Source organism: Phascolarctos cinereus, unplaced genomic scaffold (assembly GCF_003287225.1).
Source record: "Phascolarctos cinereus isolate Bilbo 61053 unplaced genomic scaffold, phaCin_HiC Scaffold_3;HRSCAF=262, whole genome shotgun sequence".
NCBI classification, from domain to species: Eukaryota; Metazoa; Chordata; class Mammalia; order Diprotodontia; family Phascolarctidae; genus Phascolarctos; species Phascolarctos cinereus.
In genome coordinates, this window is record NW_027555736.1 from 30,033,636 (window position 1) to 30,060,466 (window position 26,831).

The 26,831-nt window shown below is 44.9% G+C and overlaps 1 protein-coding gene and 1 pseudogene across 1 annotated transcript; one reads left to right on the forward strand and one right to left on the reverse strand.

The window, feature by feature from the left end:
* Window positions 1-134: 134 nt before the first annotated feature.
* Window positions 135-17,267, reverse strand: PBLD (phenazine biosynthesis like protein domain containing). The gene is given in 10 exon segments (XM_078150601.1): window positions 135-163; window positions 166-219; window positions 1,802-1,876; window positions 6,445-6,623; window positions 7,270-7,358; window positions 7,702-7,731; window positions 7,820-7,929; window positions 9,623-9,721; window positions 10,266-10,365; window positions 17,173-17,267. Coding segments are annotated over 10 exon segments (849 nt in total). The 5' UTR covers window positions 17,257-17,267.
* Window positions 17,268-18,232: 965 nt separating this feature from the next.
* LOC110216386 (tRNA (uracil-5-)-methyltransferase homolog B pseudogene) lies at window positions 18,233-20,667 on the forward strand (annotated as a pseudogene).
* Window positions 20,668-26,831: the final 6,164 nt, after the last annotated feature.

Sequence of the window (26,831 nt, forward strand, 5' to 3'; positions counted from 1 at the left end):
TATTCTACAATTTTCAAAAATGCCCATTGCATAAGAGGATCTTCAACCATGTTCCCTTTAATTCTGTATTTAATCTGTATTTAGCAATTATGCAAAAGCAATCAGAAGTAATGTAAATCTTGACATGGTGACCTTCAAATGGTCAAACTCCCTTCCAAAACAAAATGTCAACTCTTCAGCCGTTCTGCAACGAGATTTTCATTCCTCCCCTACGGGGGGGGGGGGGGGGGGGGGGGGGGGGGGGGAGCACTGACAAGCTACAGAGAAAACAAAATAAAGTCAAGTCATTACCCACCTTCCAGTTCACTGGCCATTGCTCAGGTGGCACACTTTAGCCCTTGTGACCTTGCTCCAAGGGTCATAACTCTTGTGTGTTATGGACGCTTTGGCAGTCTGGTGAAGTCTATGGACCCCTCCTGAGAATATTTTTTCAAAATTCATAACTGAAGGAAATGCTATCTTTCAGCTAGAGGTTAATGAAAACTAAGATATCATTTTCTTTCCTTCTAAGTTCATGGACTCCCTTGTGTCCAAGATCTAGTGTTTCTCCCCTTCTCCCTCCATTGCACTACACTGCCTCTCAAGTGGGAGTTATAACTAGGGTAGGGTGATCTGGGCTTCATCCCAGGGAGCTAAAATTTACAGGGGTCCTAACAGTCCTTTCGGTCTTTCGGTAGCAGTTTTGGCACTTATTTAGCAAGAATAATTAAACTAGGAGGCTGTCCATGGTGGTTTCCTCTCTCAACCAAGCTAATTAAATGCCAATGAAGTTGTCCAGCCTGGCTCTAGGATGTTACTAATGAGGAAACATGGGCCCAAAGGGATGAAGTGACTTGGCCAAAGTCACACGGGTAGTTATAGACAGAGCATAGATTACAGTCCAGTTCTCATGACTCCTGGTCCACAAATCTTTCCATTACACTGTGCTGTCTCTCAGGAGTAATTCTGACCCTTCCGTGAAGATGCTTGGACTTGGTAACAACATAGATTGTTTTACCCACTGAATGACCTTAAAATGAAAGCCTCTGCAATACAAGGTCTGTTATTTCATCCTCTACAAAAAAAAAAAACACTTGAAATACCCTTCATTATCTCATGTTTGTGATTCCTCCCCAGCTGCCCATGCCTCCCCCCCCCAAAAAAAAACCCTTACCATGTATTTATTTTGTTTAATAATAATAATAATGATGATAGCTAACATTTATAAAGCACTTACCATAGGCCAGACACTATGCTAACCTTTTTACACTTACTACCTTATTTGATCCTCACAACTACCCTAGGAAGCAGGAATTATTATTATCTCCATTTTAAGTGACTTGTGCAGGGTCACACAGCTAGTGTCTGAGGCTAGATTTGAACTCAGGTCCTCCTCATTCTAAGCCTCCGGCTATATGTGCTTACTGCTTATTTATTGCTTTCTCTCTTTTTTTTTTAAAGTGAGGCAATTGGGGTTAAGTGACTTGGCCAGAGTCACACAGCTAGGAAGTATTATGTGTCTAAGACCGGATTTGAACTCAGGTGCCCCTGACTCCAGGGCCGGTGCTCTATCTACTGCGCCACCTAGCTGCCCCAGTATTTATTGCCTTCTCTAATAGAATGTAAGTTTCTTGAGGGCAGGAACTATCTCATTTTGTCCTTGGCTGGCTCACAGACTTACTACAGGACTGATCCTGATTGTTGATTCATAACTAAACATGGAATTAACTGGAGAACAGGGAAGAAATGGATATCCTTTAGCAAAGATGGTAATATAATAGACCACCCCCCAGAAAAACTCAAAGAAATTACTGAAGAAGGAAACTCTTCTTACGCTGAATTTCCTTCTTCCCCAGCTGCTGGGACCAGTAGCTACCAAGAACGGCATGGGCAGACCCTTCACAAAAATGAAAGAGTTTCAAGACAATTCGGAAGAGAACAGCTGAGTGTTCCATAGTAAATGTGTTAAGGGGCTTTGACGCGAAAGCAATTCTCCCATGACAAAACTTCAGGTGATACAAAAGTGTATCATCCTGATGCTAGTAAAGCTATCCCCAGACTCCATACAGCCACTGCCCCCAGATCCAATTCACACATTTGAACAAGTGTGTTCTCGTACCCAACCGCAATCACATCATCCATTTGGCCCAAGACAGGACCACAATAGCTAGCCAGTCAGAAAGCAGCATGACCAGGATGTTTGACCACCAAACCATAGAAGGGACCCCTCCCCATTACCTAATCCCTTAACAAACCCCTCCTGCCTTTTTAATATTCATAATTGCTGGTGTATAATCAGCATCATTATACTATCAAGTTACCTATCTTGTCTTACTAAGTTCTGGGTTCCTCTTGGAACCTAGGTCGCTTCTGAGGGGTGTCTTCCTCAGTAAATGCCTATACTTGGATTACAAGTGGTCTGACTGAATTCTCTGAGACAATCCCCACGACACACCCAGAAACCGCAACAATCTCTCCCCCCCATCCCAAAGTAAGCATAGTGATCAGAACACAGCAGATGCTTAGGTTTGCTGAACAGTTATGGCTAATATTTATACTGAGGATTTCTATATAAAAGAATGAATTAATGAATACAAGACAATATGATGGTGCTGGATATACCAAGAGTCCTAAGATTTGGAAAGGGCAGATGATATGGACCCACTCACGAAACTGGCTGCCAAGTCTAATGAATTCCCAATCTGGCCCTCGCTGGGTCAGACTTGTAATCAATGCCAGTGGCCTCTCAATCCTGCCTCCCTCCATGAGATACCCTCTTAATTGTCTCCCTGTGCCAGGTCTCTCTTTATTCCAAACCATTCTGCCCCCACCCCAGTTACCAAAGTGCAGTTGCTAAAACATAAGTCTTACCATGTTGCCCCATTGCTCAAAAGACTCCAGTAGCTCCCTATTACCTCTAGGACAAGAAGAAAGCCTGGACCTGGGATTTCACTGTTATTCGGGAACTCCCAGGGGAGAAAATTCCCTCTGCCAAAGTGAGTTAGCACCTTCTCTACAACAGAGAGAGTAGTCTAGAGCCCTGAAAGGTGATGAGATTTGGCCAGAGTAGGGCAGGGGTGGGACTTCAATGGGGTCTTTCTGGCTCCCAGGTCCCTATATCCACTATAGCACACTGCTTTCACAACTTCTAGGATGAAATGCTTACTCTTCCATTTGATTTTCTTAGGTTTGGGGTTTTTTTGAGGTAATTGGGGTAAAGTGACTTGCCCAGGGTCACACAGCTAGAACTCAGGTCCTCCTGATTCCTCACCTTTTGCCTGGACCATTGCAACTAGTCTGTATTTGGTTTCCCTGTTTCCAGGGTCTCCTTTCTCTAATCCATCCTCTCCATAGCTGCTAAAATGATATTCCTAAAACACAGTTCTAACCATGTCTCTTTCCTGCTCAAGAAGCTTCTGTGGCTCCCTATTACCTTTAGGGTAAAACATAAACTTGTCTGTCTGGCAGCTGAAGCCCTTCATAGCCTAGCTACAAACTACCTTTCCCGCCTTATTATATATCTTTCACATATGAACATTTTCTTTGCTGAAAGGGGCTCAAAAAGAACATTTGTGTGAAAAAATAAAATGATGATATGGTTTGAGGAACTGAGAGAAAAATGCCCCTCAGATAAATGTGCTAAGATGCATGGTATCGACTGATCTCTAAATGAGATCACTGGCATCCTAGAGTCATAGGTTGTTCTGGGCACATGAATTTCTTTACCCATGTCCTTGCCCAGTTCTTCTAAATGTGTGCAACTAACTCCCCCTGAATACTCTGTGCATTGGTGGGAGAAAGTGACCCAGATTTATGGATGGTTGATTATGTTATTGTAGTGATTTTGCCTTCTATTGAATAAATATGATTATTATTGTTGCTGCTTTTACCTTAATGTTTAGTAAATGTTTCATATTTAAGAGTCAATGTGTCATTGAGATTGATTTTGTGTAGCTAGAAAGCACATCAGTGGGGGCTCAGGAATTATAGTGGAGAGTAGTAAGAATGTATTTTCTGGGGCAGCTAGGTGGCACTGCAGATAGAGTTCCGACCTTGGAGTCAGGAGGACCTGAGTTCTTGACACTAGCTGTGTGACCCTGGGCAAGTCACTTAACCCGGATTGCCTTACCAAAAAGCAAAAACAAAAACAAAAACCAAGAATGTATTTTCCCCACACAAGGGTTATTTCTAGATCTCTGACAGTTGAATTGTAATCATTAGACCTGCTAGTACAGATGCTGGTGGGACGAACAAAACAGTCCAAGAACGGAGAGCTTGGAGTGAGTTGGGGCCTATGCCACTCTCAGGCTCACTCTAGAGCCCAGCCAAACTGGCCGTCTCGCTGCTCCTCACATGATCCTCCATCCCTTGCACTGCTTGTCCCCCAGGCCTAGAATATCCCCTTTCCTTACCTCTGCTTCTTACAATCTCTAGTTTCCTTTAAAGCTCAGCTCAGGGGTCACCCTGAAGGAAGGGAGAGGCGCTTCCTGATTCTCTCCCTTCCCCAAGCTTTGAGGGTCTTCCTGCCCCAAATTACTGCACATTTATTTTGTACTTCTCTGGTATATGTGTTTATCTCTATATGTTTGTGTGTATGTGTGTACACACACACACACACACATACATGTAGACACACATGTTTTCTCCCTCAATATAATGTAAGTTCCTTGAGAGTAGGGATGGTTCCTTTTTTGGTCTCTGGATCCTGGGCCTGGCACATAGTAGGTATTTTAAAATACTTATTTATGGATACTCCCCGGGTGACCTTGTACAAGTTATAGAACTGCTATGGGCCTCAGTTTCCTCATCTGTAAAATGAAGGAGCTAGAAGGGAGGCTGTCTGAGAGTCCTTTCAACTCTATCTGAAACCCTATGATCACTTCAAAGATGGGTGGATTGAGAGAGAAGATCTTTAAGTGCTACGGGAGGCAGAGACATCGCCAGCTAGGAAGGGCTGCCGTGACAATCCCTTTGTGTCGGTGGGCTGGCTGAAGGCTCTCCAGCCAGCTCAGCAGCTGTGCAAGGCCCCCCCAGAACTCCCCCTCACCAGGGGAGGGAGGGCTGGCAGGGGGATGGTTTTGTGGTTACTGTATTTTCCTGAGTCCTTCAGACTGCTTAATTGCTGAGCTCCACCTTTTGGAGCAAATGCTGCCTTCATGTGTTCTGTTCCTGGGGGAGCAGCAAGGTCCTGCCGCCGGCCAGGCCTCTGCCACCTGCCACTGGCCTCTGACTCCCAGTCTGCAGCAAGCAGGGCCTGAGCTGGGCCCACACTCGCCTCTGCAGCCTTATCGGTCATAGCTTCACCTGTGTCTGCCCCTGGGCTCGCCCTTCTAACGTGGGAGAGGGATGTGGACAACCAGCCCCAATGTCACTGCCCTGCTTCCTATGCGGTGAGAGGGGCTCCCGAGGCCTCGTTTGGTTTCCAAAAGGAGGAGGGAGCGACTTAAGGGTCATTTGGTCCAGCCTGTCCATTTTACACAGGAGGAAAGCAGGCCTGGAGAGGCGAATCCAATTCACTTAATGCTTACATTCTACTGAGAGTAGCGAAGTAAATACAAAACAACTACAATGTAAATACAGGCTAATTCTGGGAGAGATAGTTTTAAGGGGGGAGAGAACCAGGAAAGGCATCAGGCAGGCCAGGGCACTGCAGGTGAGCCTTGGAGAAAGCCAGGGAGGCTGAGAATTGACTGGCAATGAGGCCAGGGAGCAGCAGCCATTGGAAGGGGAGCCTGAGAACACCAAGTCTGCCCGTCTGACAGGAGCAATAGCACGCAAGCAGCCTGGAAGAGTGATCTGGGGCCAAATGGGGGTGGGGTGTCAACACCAATGGCGACAAGGGGGCATTAGAACTTCTTGCTTGGATATCAGTTTATAAGTATGTGGAGAGTGGATGGGAGCAGGGGGTGCTCAGGGTCGTTAGTCCGAGATCAGGGAGACCCGCTCTTCAAGCAAACGGGAGGAGCAAAAAGGCACAAGCCATCTCTGGTTCTCTACCCCCTCTCAACCCAGCTTGAGCGCTGATCTGCACCCTTCAAGTCAAGGGTCATTTCATAAATTCTTACTATCTGCTCCGAGAATGGTGAAGATGGACTTCATTCAAGGAACATCTATTAAAGCACCTACTGCGGGCAGAGCAAAGCAGGCACAGACTTATGGAAGGAACAGAGAGAAGATCTGGGAGGACTTCTGGGGATGTTTGCATCTGAAATTTTCAGAAAGAAATTCTCATTTGAAGCCTTTTATCCAGTGCCTAAGTGAATTACTTGGGGCCTGCTAGGTACGTGGGTCGGGGGCGCAGCCAGAAATGTCGGATCAGTGCCGTCTTGGCCTTTCCCTGCATCCCCAGCATTTAGCACAGCCTGGGGGGGGGGCCCTCGGGAAGTGTTTGCTCACTTGATTTGCTAAGGGTGCGTGAATCAGGGTGCTCCCCCTGCTGACTCCCCACCTCCAGCACAAACTCACCTGTGATGGGGTCTTCCCTTATACCAAGCCAGGGGGCAAAAAATCTGGAGTAGAAGTCATAACCTTGGGTCTTTCCGCCTCCCTCGCCCTTCACGGTGAGCAAGAGTCCCTGCACTTTCCCTGTACTGTCAATCTCTGTCAGATTCCTTGTGTTCACTTCCAGGTTCTCTAGGAAGGACCTTGTAGAAGGATGGAGAGGCAGCATCATATATTTTGCACCCTTGCCAGCCCCTGATACTATTAAATAGGCACGGTTCTGTACAGGGTCCCACCTATACCTCCCTTACTTGTTATATTCCCCATCAGAGAGAGAGAGGGGAAAGAGAAGGACCACATGAGACCAAGTCGCTCTTTACTAAAGAACCTCTAGTGAGCAAAGGGATGGCCAGTCTTACTGTATGAGCCACAAAGAGGCAAAGACAGAGGAAAAATCTCTGGAAACTAAGCAGTCCAAAATGTGCTTACGCTATTAGAAAAGCATGTGGGGCAATAAATCATGCCTCCTTTTCACAAGTCATGGGTCACTTATGCAAAGGACAATGCAAGGACAGAGGCACACGGTGACTAGAAGCAGCCCAGGGCATATGGTCAATGACATCAAATTCATGCACCCCCTGAAAACGGGGCGCTATCCCAAAAATATAGCACTGGTGCCTAGAAAATGCTAAAAAAATGCAACAAAACAGAAACCCTGGAGGAACGCTTATAGCATGTTAAGTGTGTCTCTAGGGGGAATTTACAGAGACGGAGGCCAGAAATTACCCAGGATGAGAAGGCATGGAGGGGCTAAAATCAGCTCCCAGGCAGGGAAGCCTCAAAGTTTACCTTCCATGAGAGTCGTCAATCCGAACAAGGAGGTACTTGGTGTCTGGAGAATAATGGACATCCTGAACCAGCACATTGCCCAGCACCACCTGGTGAGGAGTTGAGATAAGGGGCTTCTCAGGACGGAGTCACCGGCCACCCTCCGCTTTTACAGCCCCCAGCAGCCCATGGGACCAGTAACGCCAGAGGGACGAGGACCCCCAAGAGCCTTTCCTGCTGCCATCTTGCTCACACGGCTAGCTCGGTTCATGCCTGAACTCGGTCCAGGCATTCTTCACCTTCTTTAGACCCTTGTGACAGTCTGGCGAAGTCTGCAGACCCCATTTCAGAATTTGGACTGGCCGAGGTTCTATTTACCCTTCCCAAATCTGTGTTTTACCGATAATAAGTAATACTCATCCTGGGAGCTCACAGCTTGAGCTGAGAACCAACCTTGATTAAGTCCTGGACTTCTATAACATCCTAGATTAAAAAACAAAAACAAAATCCATTTAAAATGTGCTGCTACACGTAGCACACAGAAGATGGTTATAGCCAACCGATGATCGACCTTGGGATGGGTGGGACAAAGTGGCAGATCCATGATGATCCCGTCTTCTGCCCGTCTGGCTTTCAGTTCCCCACTTAGAGTGACAAAAGTTAGAGCTGGATTCATGTTTTCTGCCAAAATAAAATACTATTTTTAATTGAAAAAAAATCAAGACAGAAGAAAAAAAGCCTCTTACTCTTTTGTCATGAGAGACTGTCTTTTTAGTTTTTTTTAACCCTTGATTCACAGCTGGGCATCTACGTAGGCAGATGGTGGCTCCATAGAGAGAAAGCTGGGCCTGGAGTCAGGAGACCTGATGTCAAATCCTGCCTCAGTTTTCTCATCTGGGAAATGGGTATAAAAGTAGCTCCCATCTCACAGGGTTGTTGAGAAGATGGAGTGAGATAATAATTTAAAGAGCTTAGCATGGTGTTCGGCCCACAGTAGGTGCTTCTGTTCACCACTGTGCCTTCCTGCTTCTTCTCTGCCTCTGCTTTCTATCCTCCTCCCCCAAGCCCCACCTAATCCCTACTCATCCTTCACACCCCAGTTTCTTCATGAAGATTTCCCTCATTGGCCAGCCAGCAGACTGACCTCCCTTCTCCAAACTCCCACAGCCCTTGATCTGCAACTAGAAATACAGGACTTAGTAATGAAAAAGATCTTAGAGTTAGTTCATCTGGTCAAATCCATTTCACAGGTAAGGAAATTGAGGCCCAGAAAGGTCTAGTGACATCATCATCATCCTCAGAGAAGCTACGTTTATATAGCTCTTCAAGGTGTGCGATGTATCTTACAAATATTATCTCAGTTCATCCTCTCTCAACAATCCCGTTGTGTAATTTCAGTCCTGTCTGACTCTTTATGATCCCACTTAGGGTTTCCTTAGCAAAGATACTGGAGTGGTTTGCCATTTTCATTTTACAGATGAGGAAATTGAGGCAAACAGGGTTAAATGACTTGCCCAGGGAGGGTCACACAGCTAGTATCTTGAGGCTGGATTTGAACTCAGGAAGAGGAGTCTTCACGAATCTAGGCCTGGCACTCTATGCACTATGGTGCCACCTAGCTACTCTAGAAACCCTTCGACGCTGGAGCTATTGTCCCCAGTTTACAGATGAGGAAACTGAGGCAGAGAGAGGTTAGGTGACTTGGACCCAGGATCATCTGGCCAATAATTGTCCAAGGTGGGATATGAACTCGTGTCTTCATGACTCCACGTCCAGGACTGCAATGTCTGGACTTACCCAGAGCCTCCTAGAAAGCCTTCTTGAATTTTCTCATTCCATCTTGTGCTAAAGATTTGAGCATTTAAGGGCAAGAACTGGGCTGAAACCTTCTTTACTTTTACTCTATGAACTTGTCTCTCCATTAGAATGGAATCTCATTAAGAGTGGGGATTGTTTTGTCCTTTGTATTTGGGTCCAAATTTTTGTTTGTTTTTGGTGAGGCAGTTGGGGTTAAGTGACTTGCCCAAGGTCACACAGCTAGTAAGTGTTATATGTCTGAGGCCAGATTTGAATTCAGGTTCTCCTGACTCCAGGGCTGGTGCTCTATACACTGAGCCACCTAGCTGCCCCAACTTAACAAATTCTTAATTGAGCCTCAGTGGCTAAAGTCCAGTCTCTTTGTGTTCTTGTCAGCATCTAGTACTTCCCACCCTGGGGAACCTCAATAAATATCGGTTATAGGAATGAACAGAGGATTGGTGTGATTTGTTCTTAATCCAAGATCATTTGGTGTTTCCAGAGAGAGAGAGAGAGAGAGAGAGAGAGAGAGAGAGAGAGAGAGAGAGAGAGAGAGAGAAGAACAAAGATACATTACTTATTTTGTGGAATAACATGGCAGAGGAAGCCAATGTAGCATGACCACAGAAAGGAGCCTCAGTCGTAGGAGTGAACTACCTTAGCCTGAATCAGGAATCTTTGTTGAAAAAGAAAGGGAAGGTTAGTGATTCAGTGAAGTCCGCTCAGCACAATCTGGCCTGCTTCTGCTGCTGTTTTCTAAAGATTTTCCCAAGATGCATTTGGGGCAGGAAAATGTTCTAAAAGCTAAAAGACAAACACTTCCTTTTCTTTTTTTCCTTTTGGCAATTGGGGTTCAGTGACTTGCCCAGGGTCACACAGCTAGTAAGTGTCAAGTATTTGGTCTGAGGCTGGATTTGAACTCAGGTCCTCTTAACTTCAGGGTCAGTGCTCTATCCAGTACACCACCTAGCTGCCCCTAAGACAAACACTTGAAGACTGTCCGTGCCTTAGAGCTTAAGACAACATGGTACATAGGAGGCTGAATCTTACAGCCCAGAGGAATACCGAGGGCATATGACAATTCCCCAGGAGACGAGCTTAAAGGAAATCCCTCCACTTTGACAATTCAATACCCACATGAAAAACAAAAAACCTTTCTCTTTCAGATCCTAGGTCCTCTCAAAGGTGAAGTTGCTCCAAGGATGTAAAAACTTGCTCACTTTGGGTAAAGTTGCCTGTTGGATGGAGCTTCTGGATAAAAGCTGTTTCAGAATGTTTCATTTCTCTTGCAATTTTTTGGCACGTTTCATCATCCAGTTCCTAAATTGGGGGGAAGGTCCAGAAAATACCCTTCAGGCTTCCTCAGTACTGGGTACCAGGCACAATAATACCACACATTAACAGAGAAATAGTGAATCAGGGAAATTCTATAGATAAAAATTCTTTAATCTGGTACCAGATGGAATAGCCAACTGTGATCTACACTGGGGTTAGGACAGGGAAGATGAGGGAAAGAACACAATCTCAAAAGAGTATGGATCCATTGAAGCCTTGAAAGATCATATGGGAATTGTTGCTAAGGAATTCAAGACACTTACAGAAATTCTACAACAGAAACGCATGTTCACAGGGCATCTTTCCATAGAAAGGACATCAGGAAACCTCTAATCCAGCCCACACCTCCTTTTACATAGAAGGAAGTATGAGATCACAGACAGAAAGCTGGAAGGAATCCTAGAGACGGCCTAGTCCAGTCCTCTGAGGAGAGCCCAGCCCTTAGGAACACAGCAGCATTTCCCATGTGGATTCTAGACAGCCTTAGACGGGTATTCTATGACTGTTTCTTTTCTGCCTACCAAGCTGTGGAGGAAAGGCTTTTGGGATGGTTTCTGAGGCAGGAATGGGCACAAGAGCCCCCAACAACTCAACCTTGTTCTCTTTTCTGCCTGGCTGCATTCAAGTGAGGAGGTAACAGCTGCTGTAAGCCTCCAGGTGGCTGAAAGGAAGCCACCAACCCGTGGCCCTACTGTGGCTTCTGTCTCCGGTGTATCTTTTATTTCCTGATTTCGAAGAAGGAATATTGAGGTGGCAAAGACCAGTCTGCAAGTTTGTGAGCTTCAAAAGGTCGGAAGAGGAAGCTGCTACAGGTGCAGCCACTGGAGCGGGTGTGGGAGCAAAGCCCCGAGTGACCTGGCTTAACCCAGCACAGCCAAGGATGGAAGGCAGCTAAGAGTGGGTGGCTTCATCCATTTGACAGGCTGCTTTTAGAAGTGAACTGGGTGATCGGTTAGGGAATGGCCGAACAAGTCGTGGTGCATGATTATGATAGAATATTATTGTGCTATTGGAAATAATAAGCAGAATGGTTTCAGGAAAAACCTGGAAAGATTTACATGAATTGATGCAAAGTGAAATGAGTAGAACCAGGAGAACATTGTACACAGTAATAGAAATATTGTAAGATGAACAACTGTGAATGACTTAGCTATTCTCAGCAATACAATGATCCAAGATGATTACAAAGGGAATACAAAATACCATAAAAGACAAAAAAGGAAAATGTCCTTTTATAAAAAGTGATTGATGGTAATTGGTTAGATGACACCGGAGCCCTAATCACCAGGTCAATGAATAAGGGAGATAAGTGTAACTGGCGATGGATGGTGGAAAGGACATAGTGGAATGGGGGCTTGAGCCAGTAATCTTAGAAAGATACCCTGAAAGGCCAAGAGGGCAAAGTAGCCTTGCTCTGAGAATTCAGCTGGCCAGCAGGAGTGAAATAGTAGCTCCAGGGCTTCCACGGGCTACACAAAGATGAGGAATCTGAATCCCACAAGGAGCTACACAGGGAATGTTTGAGAGATAGACTTTGAACCTGGACCCTCTGTTTCCAATCTAATACAACTTTCACTCCTCTGTGCTAGCTCACGATTGGCCTCTTGTCTTTAGATAGTTCCATACCTAAAGTATCTAGGACAGACTGTCTGTGCTCTTCCAGAGACTCTATAACCTCCATTCCCATGTTAAATCAGGATGAAAAAAATCATCCTTGTTAGGGTACACTGAAGCCTAAAGACTACGGGGCTTCATTAAGTCACATGAAGGACTATATGGTACATGTTGTATAGGGACTTTGTAGGCAAATACAGAAGTGGAGGACATGGTCCCTTCCATTAGGAGCTGACAGTCTCATCGGAGAGTCAGTCAAGCCATAGATATATACATTAATTAATCAATCAATTAATTAACAAGGGTTTGTTATGTGCTATTTACTATGTGACAGAGTTTCGATAGTAGATGTCTCTTTCCTCCCACACCTTCGGACCCTAAGAATATTCTGGAGCAGCACGCTGCCCCTTTGGGCATCCGCCATGACTGGCCAACATCCTTCTCATCTTCATTCACTCTCTGGCCAATGCCTCCTCCCCCAAGGCCTACAAACAAATTCAGGTCTACCCTACCCTTAAGAAACCTTCAACGAACCCTGTCAAATATTGTTTTCAACCTCTCTTCCCTTATCTCCACCTCCTTACTGCTCACTTACTTTTCACCCTCACGCAATCTGTCTTCTAACACTTCTCCCTGACCCCAGAAACCGCTCTCTACAGTTACTGGTGGACGGTCATTCAACTGTTCCCCAGTCACCATCCCTCTCGATCTCTTTTCAGAATCTGACTTGACTGATCAGTCCTTTCCTTTGGCTCACCCCCGACCTGTCTGAACACTACTTTAAAGTCTCCATTGCCGCTTCTTAATCTCTGCCCTACAACCCAGGTCTCTGTCGTGGGGGTGTTTCTCTTTTCTCTCCACCTTCTCTCCCTTAGTGATCTCATTGGTCTCCATGGCTACGTAGGTATATGAAGTAAAGAATATTATTGTGCCATAAGAAATGACAACATGGGGCAGCTAGGTGGTGCAGTGGACAGAGCTTCGGCCTTGGAGTCAGGAGGACCTGAGTTCAAATACAGCCTCAGACACTTGACACTAGCTGTGTGACCCTGGGCAAGTCACTTAACCCTGATTGCCTCACCAAAAAAACCCAAAGTAATAAATAAAAAAATAAAAAGAAGTGTTCTGTAATGTGGCATCAGCTGCATTTATCCACTGGCCAATCCATAACTCCATAAGGTTAACTGAGGAATTCCTTTATATTTTGCTGTCCAGCAGTAGAAGAGTTTCTCCTTTTTACCTTGCTAAGACACTTATGCCAAAATATGTCAACATTTCAACTTAACAGCCCACAAAAGCTGTCCAGAGCCTTGTTCCTCCACTCCCCTCCCAACTGAGGCCTTCATACTTGCTTCTCCCTAAGAGCTCAGGCCCACTCCCACCCTCTGTGACCACTAGTCTGGCCTTGTCATCATGGAGTACCTCTGAAAGCAGCTCACTCCCTATTGAGCTCTGTTCCTTGCACCCCCAGTGCCTAGCACAGTGCCCAGCATACAGTAAGCGCTTAATAAACGCTTGTTGACTCAACAGATGGATGAACACACCCGGGGATACACCCAAGAACTTTTGGTCTGGGATCCTCACCCCTGACTGCCAAGGACTGAGCAAACAAACAAACAAAAAAATAAATGAAAGCCTCCTAACAAACATACAGAGTGCAGCCACACGCCGGGCCGCAGTAGCCATATTCGGGAATGTATGTCTCCTTCCGCATTTGAAATCCATCACCTCTCCAGCACAGGGTGGGCAGGGAACTAATCCGCACAGCCCACATTTTTGTTATCTCAAGTCTTGTAACCTTTGCCCATTTCTCAGGTGTGAATGTTTATGCTGAACATGTACCACCCCATCTGCTCTCCCTGAGTGGGCAGGAGCTGACCCCACTGGAGGCAGGTGGCGGACTTTATCTTCAGTCCTCCAGACTCACGATTTGTCATTGCACTGACACGACCTTTCAAAGTTATTTTTCTCTATAATGTTGTTGTCATTGGATAAATTGTTCCCCAGTTCTGCTAATTTGGATGTGCAGTAGCATAGTAGTGGCATAGCTGGGTCAAAGGTCATACAAAGCTTTGTAGGCCTTACAGCCCTCACATTTATAAATGTTAGCTGTCCAAGGTAAATAAAGAGGTAAGTGGCTGGGGGGGTGCTATGACTGACAGGGGGAGAATTAAATCTTGAGAGCTGATGGTCACTTAAGAAATTCGCAATAAGCACCTACTATGTGCCATGCACTGGAGATGAAAAGACAAAGGCCAAATGATTCCCATCCTTAAGGAGTGTATACTCCATCAGGGAAAAAAAAATACACTTATATGTTGGCATAAAATATATACGTACAAAGAAAAAAAAAGATGTTGGGTGAATAGGTGAGAATTATCCATTCAAAGCAATGACCCACAGTCATTACATGTGTGTGAAAACCCGTGGTGCTAGAAAGGATTCAGGATTTGGAGTCAGAAGACCTGGGTTCAAATCCCAGTTCTTTGCACTTAGGATCTTGAGGAAGTCACTTTGGTTACCCTGCCTACCTTATCTGTGAAATGAAGGGGTTGGACTCCACCTCTAAGCTTCCTTCCAAGTCTCTGTTTTAATAAATGCTTTTTCTAATGGAATCATCCTCCATGGCAATGGATGGAAACTGTGACCGACAACTGAGTCAGACTTCGAGGGACAAAAGTAAGGGAATGTTTGTTCTCCTAGGCTCCCCTTCATTGGTCACTCTGAATCCATCATCATATGATGGGTCAACTGGGCCCGCCAAAATGGTATGGCTCAAGCAGAGAGGAAAGTTTGAAAATGCTGCCATCTGGTGGCGGTCTGGAAATACAACTCCTCTATAACCCTATGGGATGTGAGTGATCCTGACCCCTTAAATGTTAATGAAGATGATATGTTGTTGGAGATGACATGGCTGTCAGGATCACAGGCATTGTGTCTTCACTGGTTAGCACTTAATTACAAATGGTCCTGAATTATTCTGTAATTGTCTGTTGTGTTAAATCTAGTCTCCCCAGTTTGATCATTAACTCCTTATGCGTCTCAGCCTTTGCTTGTATGCCCCCCCCATGATGTGGAATGCATCATAGGTATTAGCGAGATGGCTCAATGGATAGAGCACTAGGCCTGGAGTCAGGAAGCCCTGAATTCAAATCCAGCCTAACATACTAACTAGCTGAGTGACCCTGAGCAAGTCACTTAATCTCTGTTTGCCTTAATCCACTGGAGAAAGAAATTACAAACCACTCTAGTATCTTTGCTAAGAAAACCCCATGGACAGTGTGGTCCAAAGGGTCATGAAGAGTTGGACATGATTGAACAACAACTAATATTTATTAATCAAGTCTTACAGGAAGGGTTTCACCACAATTTTAATGGCTAAAATTATAATTTCTATTTCCTTCTTCCCTGTGCTTTACTCCAGAGCTTTAGTCATGATATTGTTTCAAATTTTCTGAAAACCTTCCTCTGCTTTTGCTTCCAAAGGTCACTCTTTTTTTTTTCCCTACAGTAATTCTTTATTTGCTAAATTATTATGAACTTAACTTTGAACATCAGCAAAACCAAATAAACAAAAGTATTTACATTTTTCTTTTTTTTTAATTTTTAAAAACATTTTATTTAAAGTTTTGAGTTCCAAATTCTACCCCTCCTTCCCTCCCTCCCCTTCCCCTTCTCTGAGACAGTAAGCAATCAGATATAGGTTATACATGTGCAATTATATGAAACATTTCCATATTAGTTCAAAGGTCATTCTTTCATTCAACAAACAAGTATTAAGTACTTACTTTGTGCTCAACAGCCCACACCTTACTGTTTTCGAGAAGCTTACAGTCAAATGTGAGAGTATTTGTTTCAGCCTCCACAGGCTTTTATGAAGTACTTACCATAAGCTTAACATAGTGTTGGTATTGGATATACAAAGATGAAAAAATCAAAAAGAAACAACAGGTATACCAAAAGTCAAGGCAATAAATAGTTTTTGGTGGGGAGGTGACCACTAATAACTGGAAGAATCAGAAAAAGATTCTTTGGAAGATTTTTTTGAGTTGATCCTTGAAGGGAGCTCAGGATTCCAAGAAATAGGAGAAGGGAGAGTGGTCCTGTATGGGAGATGGCCATTACAAAGGCACCATATGCCCCATTTGGGGAACAGCAAACATTAGTTTGACTAGAAGCTGAGAAGTTCACTCAGGATCAGTTTCTTTATCTATAAATGAGGTTGGTTTCTGGAATTCATTACACCTCTGGAGTTAGAAATCCTGATTCAGAGCTGGGAAGTTTGTCAAAGATATTGTCCTTTTATATTTGCACGGTCATTGTGTCAATTCTTTTTCTAATTCTGCTCATTTCACTGTACATTACATCAGTTCATACAAGTCTTCCCAAGTTTCTCAGAATTTTTCATACTATCATTTGTTCCTGTTAATGGAATTGCCCCTCTTGTGAGTCAGACTTACCATGAAGCTTGAAATGCCCAATCAAACCTTTGAAAAGGCTCACAATCACTAGCATACTTGTGTCTGTATTTCTTGAGTGAAGGTAATGAAAGACTGTAGAACTTGTTCTCCTCACAGAACTCTGGTCTGGACTCCAAAATCGTTGTATTGTCTTCCATTTGTGGGCTGGTCCTGGGAACTACTGGGAACTACTCTGGCTCTAGGGAATGACTGTAATCCACTTTCCCCCCTCCCTTCCTCCTTGTGATTTATGTATAAAATCTCTGTCTTCACTTCAGCCAGGAGGAATTCTGATCAGAATTATCAATTTGCAAATCTTTTCCTCATAATGAAACTAATTAATTAAAAGGCTACCTGATTACTGGCACTTGTCTCTGGCCTGCTGTTTCATCATTCTCAGGTTAGAGACTGGCTCAGTAAAATCCTGTTAACATTAAATTGAAAGAATATTCCATTATATTCACATACCACAATTTGATCAGCTATTTTCCATCTGATGGGCACAATTACAGTTTTTCATATAAATCTATCATTGTCATTGTCCTCGGATCTAGCCTAGCTCTGAGCATTCTTGATCAAACTGGATCACAACCAGCATGCCGATACTTGAACTAATAAACACAAGGACAGGCGTCTGGGAAGGTATATTTTTTAGGGAGGACAGAGGCGTTGGGAAAACTGTTCCATTAAAAAAATTTAGAAAAACAAAACAATTTACATTTTCTAGGAGGCAAACAGCGGCAGGGTTCCCCCGGAACGCTTCGCTAGTAAAAGCATCTACTACAAATATAGGGAGCTGCATCTTCCCCGGCACACTGCTTCTCAAAAACTCTCAAAACTGCGGAGTGAGGAGGTATCAAGTCGTTGTTTATATAATCAAAATGTTAATGATTCACTCGTTGCATAAGAGGACCTTTGGCCCATGGAAGGATAACATTTAGGTAATTTAGCTTTCCTGAAAAGTTATCTTTTTAATTTCTAAGGCAGGCTGGCTTAATTACATGACAGTTTTCCTCCAGATACCCACAGTCTGAAGTCTGAGCCACCTTTAATGAAGCGGGCAGAAAATTCAGGAGACAGCTGAGACTGTTTTGGGGCGGGCGGACGGGCATGACTTCAGAGCCCAGGGATGCGGTGGGTAGGTCTCCTTGACGTGGACTCAGCAGAGGACAGGCGGCGTGGCTCTGACTTTCTGCTGACCGTGGCCTTGCCATAGAAGGTCGCTCCTCTGTACGTCCCCCATTGCTTGCCTATGGCTCTTGTCATGCCACGGTCCTGGGAGGGTGGCTTTGCACAACTGAACTGAGACCAAAGCGAGGGATTTCCATAACAAGTCTTAAACAAGGAATGGACGAACGAAGCGTTAGTTAAGCGCTCATTGTGTGCAAAGGGCTGTGCTTTGTAAGTGCAACATAATGAACCAGTACAAACATTCTGAGAGGCTTCCCTGGTTTGTCTCTACGTAGACAACAGGCAGACAGGCTGGGACAAGTCTTCCCTTGCCTTTAATCCGGCCCGCTCCCTTTCACCTTTTGCTTTGGGGGAAGGAGGAGGGGAACCCAAGGCAACGAAGGACTCCATGTGCTCAGAAGTAGAGAAAACTACATTTCCCATGAACCAATGGGTTATGAAACCCTAGCGCTAGATTGGAGAAGAGCGTGACCTTGATTTCCCAGACGGCGCTGCTGTCGGAAGCTGGTCTCTGATTGGTGGATAGGGCTCAAGGTAGGCTCTGATTGGTGAGGAGAGCGCCGGAGAAGGGGTTTGTGGCGAGACACGCTGCGTACAGGAAGTGATTTCCCGGCACGCCGCCACTCTTAAGCTAGTTGTGTCGGGGCCGCCGGCTGCGGTGCCATTCATCACCGTTTGCGGTGTAGCGCCCGGACCATGAGGCAACTCGCCCCCTGCCTGCCCCGGGCTGCGCTGCTCTCGCGCGGCCGGCCGCCTCCCTGGAGCGCCGCGCGGGCCTGGCTGGGCGCCGCGTGCCCGGAGAAGGCGGCGGCGGTGGCGGCGGCGGCGGCGGCGGCGGCGGCGGCGGCGCCTGCGCCGGAGGACTGGGGTCCGGAGCCGGGCTCATGGCCCGAGCGGCTCGCGGACTTGGTGACGCCCCTGTGGCGGCTGGACTACGAGCAGCAGCTCCGGGTGAAGGCAGAGGCGCTGCGCGGCATCCTGGAGCGCGTCGAGGCTCGCCTGCGCGCGCTCGGGAGCCCGGACGCCGAGGCCGGGGCCCTTTGCTCGCGCCTGCAGCCCTTCCGGCCGTCCCCAGTCACCGACGGCTACCGAAACAAGTGCAACTTCGCCATCCGCCAGGGCCCCGACGGCCGGCCCCGCACCGTGGGCTACGTGCTGGGCTCCCGCCGCGAGCAGCAGCTGGTGTGCGTGCAGCCCGGGCACCTGAAGCACATCCCCGACCGGCACCAGCGCGTGGCCCGCTGCTACCAGGCCTTCCTGGAGCAGAGCCCGCTCGAGCCCTACCAGGAGCCGCACGGCCGCGGACACTGGCACGAGCTCACGGTCCGCAGCACGCGCCGCGGCCACACGATGGCCATCATCGCCTTCCACCCGCAGCAGCTGCGGCCCGAGGAGCTCGGGCCCCACAAGGAGCAGGTCAAGGAGTTTTTCACCCAGGGGCCCGGGGCCGATTGTGACTTGACCTCCCTTTACTTACAGGAAAACGCCCAGTGCGACCAACAGCAGCCCTGCTACCAGCTCCTGGCTGGGGAGCCTTACATTTTTGAAGACCTCCCGGGCCTGAAATTCCGCATCTCGCCAGGTGCCTTTTTCCAGATTAATTCAGCTGCTGTCGAGATTCTCTACAGGGTGGTGGGAGAGCTGAGCGGGGTGGACCCCAACACTCTTCTCCTTGACCTTAGCCAAGGAACTGGGGCCACCAGCCTCTTCCTGGCTCAGCAGACAGCTCAGGTCCTGAGCACGGGACTGGTGGGGCAGGCGGTGGAGGACGCCAGATGGACTGCAGCTTTCAATGGAATCACCAATTGGGAATTCCATGCTGACCAGGTAGAGAATATAGTGCCACAGCTTTTAAAGTCACAGGAGACTGGTCAGTCGTTAGTGGCTATGGTGGACCCATCCCGGACTGGACTGAATAGCCAGGTGGTCCAGGCCATTCGAATTGCAGAGCCATCAGGACGCTGGTTTTTGTTTCCTGCCACCCCAGTGGGAAGGCCAAAAGAAATTTCCTTGAGTTGTGTTGCCCCCCGAACCCTGGCAAGGATCTCCTGGGCGAGCCTTTTGTGCTGAGACAAGCTGTGCCTGTGGACATGTTTCCGCACACGGTCCACTATGAATTGGTGCTTCTCTTCACTAGGTGACTGAGTGACCTCCTGGAGCTCCCCTGATGTCAGGACTCTCTGCAGGCTCTCTCTGTAGAGGACTGAGTGTTAGATTGTGCCTGGTGTGGGAGGCCCTGGACTGACCATGCTTTCAGAAGCTAGCTAGTCCGACCACAGTCAAAGGGGCTTCCTGGCTGAATTTCCATGTCCTAGGTTGCATAAGTCAGTGCGCTGCTTTGTTCAAAGCAGGCGTTTGATACGTGATGATTGAATGAGACAAGAAAAGGGTTTGAGGTGGGGTTACCAAAGAGTGGTGGCATCGACGAGTTTGGGGCTGTTGGGCAAACTGCTGTTGATCCCAAGTCAAATTGAGCCAGGGAAGGAGACAGCTTAGCGGCTATAGAACTGTGGCCACTGGCCTGACGCTGCCTGAGCTATGGTGCTGGAGCTGCGCCGCCCCCCCCCCCCCGGTTCCATTCCCCTACTGTTGGCTGTAGAAAAATAATAGCCTGATCTTACTAGGTTGTTTTTTTGATCAGTTGTTTCCAGCTCTACCCCATTGGGGGTTTTCTTGTCAAAGATACTGGAGGGGTTTGCCATTTCCTTCCCCAGCTCATTTTATGGAGGGGGAACTGAGGCAAACAGGGTAAAGTGACTTGCCCTGGGTCTTCCAGCTAGGAAGTGTCTGAGGTCAGATTTGAACTCAGGATGATGAGTCTAAATGACTTCAACTACTGTATCACCTAGTTGTCACTTACTAAGTAGAGCTGAGTTCCAGCCATGGAGATGTTCCATACCTAAGCTTCTCTGAGACGGGGAAAGGAAGTGAGGCAGTACTCACAAAGAACGTTGGCTGTGATTGAGTTCTGTTACTTTATTGTTTATCCTTGTCCTAAATAAAAATTATTTTTTCCACAGTATTCCTTATCCTCCTCCAACAAGCACTGAGTATCTGCCATATGCCGAGCACCACCCAGGCTTTGGGGATACAGAACAATCCAAAGGAGCTTATGTTCTCCTGGAGCACAACCACGTGAACACATTAGGAAGTGCAAGATGTGTACAAAGTAATTTCTGGGGGGAAGGGACTCCAGCATCCCCCCTCTTCTGGGAGCACAATGACAGGGTTCATGGAGGAGGTGGTACTTGACCCCAGCTTTGAAGGAAGCTTGGCCTTCGAGGGGGACAGCCTTTGCAGAGGCATGGAGATTGAAGATGGGGAGCACGGGGCCAGTTTGGCTGGATCATAGAATGTCTGAAAGAGAATCACATTTAATAATCCTAGAAAGGTCATCTAGAGCCAGCAGAGAAGGGCTTGGAAGGCCAAACAGGAGTTTGTTTTATCCTAGAATGAACTTTTGAAAAAGCATTTTTTTTTTAAAGCACATACGATATGCCAAGAATTCTGCCGTCGATGATAGGGGCCCAGGGGAACTTCTTGGCATGGTCAGATCTGAGTAGACTTTTCAAAACACATGGAAGATTGGAGTGGAAAGATACTTGAGACAGGATGACCAATAAGGAAGTTATTGTTGTAGTCCAAGTGAGAGATAACAGGGATCTGAATGATTAGAGGCTAATGAAACAAGATTATAGCTTTAGATTTCTTTTTCTGTTCTTTAGTACTCTACTTATATGAGGACCAAGTACTATACCAGAGTGAGTGAAGACCATTGATACTTGGTGATTCATACAAAAATGTTCCAAGGAAAGACAACTCTTTACATATAAGAAGTAGAAATGTTAAAAGAAATACTATATTTCTATAGGAATTTCTGTAGGAATATATATACTGTATTTTACTATAGAAATGTTAAAAGTTAATTTTAAGAAAGAATTTGAACTTTTCATAGAATTTCCACATTAGCCATCCTCTGTCCACTAGATATTAAATTACGCTTTTCTTGTTGCAAGTCATTTGATCATTTTAATAAGCTCATTTGCAAGGTCCAGAAAGTCACTATATTCTAAAGATCCTTCCGTAGGCACGGGAGCTTAACCCTGGATGTGGGCTTTTTTAAAAGGCTATCTGTGCAGCAAAAACCGTTAAATGCAGTATCTCATTCCTGCTTCAGAAATGCACAGGCTCTGTTTTTACTTACTTGAGAGGAAACTTCCATAAAATGGAACTTTAAAATTGTATTTGATGTGGAAAGATTTCAGTAAAATTCTAACTCCATAAATTTTCATGGACTTTTTTCCTTAAAGGCATAATAACATTTTATTGTAATTTCTATTGCTGACTTAAAACTAAGGAAAGGAAAAAGGCATAGTTTTTGCTCTTTCATAATTAATAATTTAATTCTGCACAGGATATTGTCAAATTATGTTTTAATGTAGGATTAGAAAAATTACTTTGTCTGCCTTTTTTCTTCAAAGCTTATCTCAGGTTATAGTAACATTACTAAAATTTCATTCTAACATTTCTCCCCTGCAAATTTAAAATTTTTTTCTGATCACATAGTTGGAAATTTAATTTACCCTGAAAATGTCTGAACAGATGATTTTCTGTTTATCTGTTGTCTATATAGCACCTAGAGGTGATAAGGAGCTACTGGAGTTGATTGAATGGGAGGTGGTATGGTCAGACCTGTGCTTAGATCAGTTTGACAGCTGAGTGATGGGTAGACAGGAATGAAGAAAGGTGAGGCGAAGAGAACAGCCATTCTAAACAGAAACTCTTGGTACAGTGCTAATTCTGTAATAATACTTAGCTTGGACTAAAAATTGCTCAGGTACATTCTGCATTGCACAGTGAAGCTTGTCATCGTATGTATGTACAATATTTAAATTATGCTTTTGAATCAAGTTATTCTACTGATGAATACTATTATCCATCCTTTTTCAAAACATGGGCTGATTTTTGCTGCACTGTGAAATCGATATTGGAAAAGTAATACCTAGTAGCCATCTGCTGGAATTTATAGGACCAGAGACCGAGACTTGGAGTTTAGAGGTCATCTAATGCAACTCATTTTACACATGAGAAAACAGGACTAGAAAAATTCAAGAATGTCTTTAGTCTATGACTAGATGGATTAGAATTTAGTGGCCAGAACAATTATGGAGAGAAGCATTTATTTTAAAATTATTGCATTGTGACCTTATACATGAGGAAACCAAATAATATTCCTACTTAAGGCTTCATTGCACTAGCATGTTTATGGTCCAAAAGATTCTTGAACTCAATCTTGTGCTGAAGATGAAGCTTTAATGTTAACCAGCGGAAGAACTTGGAGCAGAGAATCACAAATACAGATCTTCCCTCCCTGAATTCAAGATAAGGCCCAAGTATAGGAAGTTTGTCTTTGAGGTTCCCAGTTGATATTTTTTCATTGTGTTTTCACAATTGTGTGGCCTTCCCCCCAACCCCCCCATCAAGACCTACCTTCAGCAATAAATATTTGCTAATAATCAAGGTCAGTTCCACAGGGCTGATTCATGATAAAACATACTTCCTTCATCTTAGAGAAACCACAGGTCAGAATGGTATATATGCTCTTTACTAAATATGTTCATCTGATTTTAACAAAATGTTTCACTTAAGAGTTGCAGTAGAAAACATGAACATTGAGTGCACTGATGAGGATGATACATACTATAGGATTTTTTAGAGAAATATCAATCAGCAAGCATTTATTAAGTGCATAGTATATGCCAGGCACTGTGCTAGGCACTGGGGATACATACATGAGGAATAAAACAATTCCTATTTAAAGGATTCTAACTTGGGGATATAATAAATACATCTATAATTACATGCAAAATAAATGTGAAGAGAACATGAATACAAAGTAGTTGAATATAAGGTAGTTAGGGAGGGAGGGCTCTGTGTACCTTGGAGTAGGTACTCAAACTGGGCTTGAAAGAAGAGGGGAGTCTAAGGAGGGTGGGGTGAGGAGGAAGTCCATACTAAAGGAAGTAGCTAGCCCCAAGGAGCAGAAGAGAATGCAGAAGTGACCTGTATTAATTTGAGAAATAAGAAGGACAACCTCGAAAGATAAAAATGTCAAAGTCTAAAGGTATCAACTAGATGAGGCCACATCTTATTGATACTAAGATCTCTCCCCATCCTTACTTAGCTCAATGTACTGTGTATAGTCTAGTGCTTATAAATATTTAATGAGTGAGGGGGAAAGGTTCTTTGCCCAGGATACTTCCTTGAGATTAAAATGGCAGCTAGATGGCCCAGTAGATAGAGGCAGGCCTAGAGTCAGGAAGTCATGAGTTCAAATCCAGCCTCAGATACTTCCTAGCTGTGGGATCCTGATCAAATCACTCTCTACCTCAGTTTCCTCAATTGTAAAATGCAGATAATGGCACCTACTTTCCAGGGTTGCTGTGAGGATCAAATGAGATATTTGTAAAGCACTTAGCAGTGGCCTGGCACTCAGTAGGTGCTCAATAGATGCTTGTTCCCTTCCCACCCTCCCATAATTGGTATTCTTTGTAATCACAAGTATTCTATTTTATGCATTTAAAGTAATTATTCTTAGAAAGGGTTCATAGATCACCAGATGGCCAAAGGGGTCCAGGATACCTCCCACCTCCCCAGAACTACAGAGCTCTTTACATTGCAGGAGTTATCAGTGGAGTATGACCCCAGTCTCTCTGTTGTCTATCACAGTCGTGACCTACCCAGCCCATCTTCTGGTCCCAGATTACTCTGACATCCTTTACTCTGCTTCTGTAGCCACCCCTAAGTGGTTGCATTGTGTGGTGGTCTATTCACACCCCAAATAAGATCAAAGCTCTAACCAGGGACCTGGCCCAGGGTCCTACTTTAACAAGTTCTGCCCAGTACCACAGCCTAGCACACAGCTAAGAAGTAGGGACAACTAAAGCCCCTCCTCCCCTAGTGAAGGCTCACTTATTGCCTCTTGATTTGGGTTATCTCCCCAGAGCACAATTCCTAATTATAGCTGGCAATAGGACCACGTATATTTAGAGCTAGAAAGGGCTCCCTAGTACAAATCCGTCTTGTTATAAGTGAGAATAAAGAGGGCAGCTAGGTGGCGCAGTGGATAGAGCACCTGCCCTGATTCAGTAGGACCTGAGTTCAAATGTGGCCTCAGACATATAACACTCACTAGCTGTGTGACCCTGGGCAAGTCACTTAACCCCATTGCCTAGCCAAAAATAAATAAGCAAGCAAGCAAGCAAATAAATAAATAAGTGAGAATAAGGAGCAGAGGTTAAATTACAGGGTAACAGATATTGTAAAGTGCAGCAGCAACATTTGAAACCAGATTTTTTTTTCTGTTTTGTTCTTTTGCTTTTTGGTGAGGCAATCAGGATTAAGTGACTTGCCCAGGGTCACACAGCTAGTAAGTATCAAATGTCTGAGGCCATATTTGAACTCAGGTCCTCCTGACTTCAGGGCCGGTGCTGTATCCACTGTACCACCTAGCTGCCCCTGAACCCAGATCTTCTGACTCCAACTCTATTCCACCTATTTGCTTTATTTTACTGGTTATAATAAATTTAACAATTACAATCTCTTCAAATTATAAATAACAGATAAGGCAATACATTAGTATTGCCCTTCCTAAGTAACATTTTAAAAGGTGACTAAGAAGCCTTAAGCCAAAGGGATATTGATCTATTCCTCAAATATCAAACCCTAGAAAACAGGTTGGGAAAGAAAAAGTTGTCTTTTTCATGCACTTAAAAAAAGCCAATGACCATCTCATTCTCCCGGACTGAAACTAAACGTCAGTTTATGCCATTGTGGGAGCATCTACCACAGCAATAACATTTAGTAAGTTCCTAAAATGATGCAATTGCAAAGTTGCAAGGCACTAGGGAGATAAAAATAAAAAAATTTTAAAACCACAGTCCTGGATGACCAGGAATAGCACCATCATCTAATTTGGCTCCAAGAGATGCAAGGCAAACTAAAGTTGAAATAAAGTATAGTGAAGATTGGTTTAATTTGCCTTAATTATTGACTGCTACATAGTAGTCTAACACAATATTTGCTAATAACAAACTTTGATCAAAATTATATTACATTTAACTTTAGGGAGTTAGATTAAGCAGGGCTCAGCCTAAGGAAGAAAATGTATATATGCCGATAAGTCTCTTTTCTGAACCTCCTGCCTCTGTTTTTCTTGGCTTTTTTGCCTTTATTTTTCCCCCCGCTACTCAGGTAACCTCTTCCTTCAGGTTCTTCTCTAAATCAAAATTTACTGTATAGAAAAGAGCTCACAATCTTATTATCATTAGGGTGTAAATCACCAAGAATGCTTATTATCTCACTCTTGGTATATTCACATCCTGAAGGAAAAGAAAGCCTTTGAAGTCTGGAGGCTGAGGAGTGAATTGTTTTGATTTTGCTGAAGGTCTTACCTGCAAGGCCACCATCTGTCTACTTTGAAAGTCGGCACAGAGAGTAGTATCCGGTTCCGGTCCCTTTGTCAGAGTTAGTGGGCAATGTGTAAAACATGGTCTTTACACTGCCAACAGCATGGCTGGGGTTGGTAGGATAAGCAATCGTTCACTACCTCGGAGTTAGAAAACTTCCCTCTCCCTCACCACCCATATCCCATCAGATGCCAAGTCATGTCAATTCTACTTCCATATCTCTTGAATCTTTCTTCCATCTACAGGATGGCTACATTATTTGAGGACCTCTTATCTGGAGTACACCAATTGGCTACTCATTGGTCTCTGCTTCCAGTCTCCCCCCTCTCCAATTCATCCTCCTCAGCTGCCAAGATACTCTTTCTAAATCACAAATCTTACCTATCAGTCTCCTGATCAGAAACTTTGGGTGGTTCCCTATTGCGTACAGGATAATAATATAGCTAGCATCATATAGTGCTTACTATTTGTGTCAGACATTGCACTAATCGTCATGAATACAAAAAGAGGTGAAAGTCCCTGCTCTCAAGGAAGGAGCTCATAATCTAATGGGGGAGATGACATGCAAATATTTACAAAGCAAGCTATATATAGGATACATAGGAAATAATCAACTGAGGGAAGGCACTGGAAGTTTTGAAAAGGGGTTGGGGAAGGCTTTCTGTGGAAGGTGGGGTTTTAGTTGGGACTTAAAGGAAGCCAGGGAAATCAGCCGTCA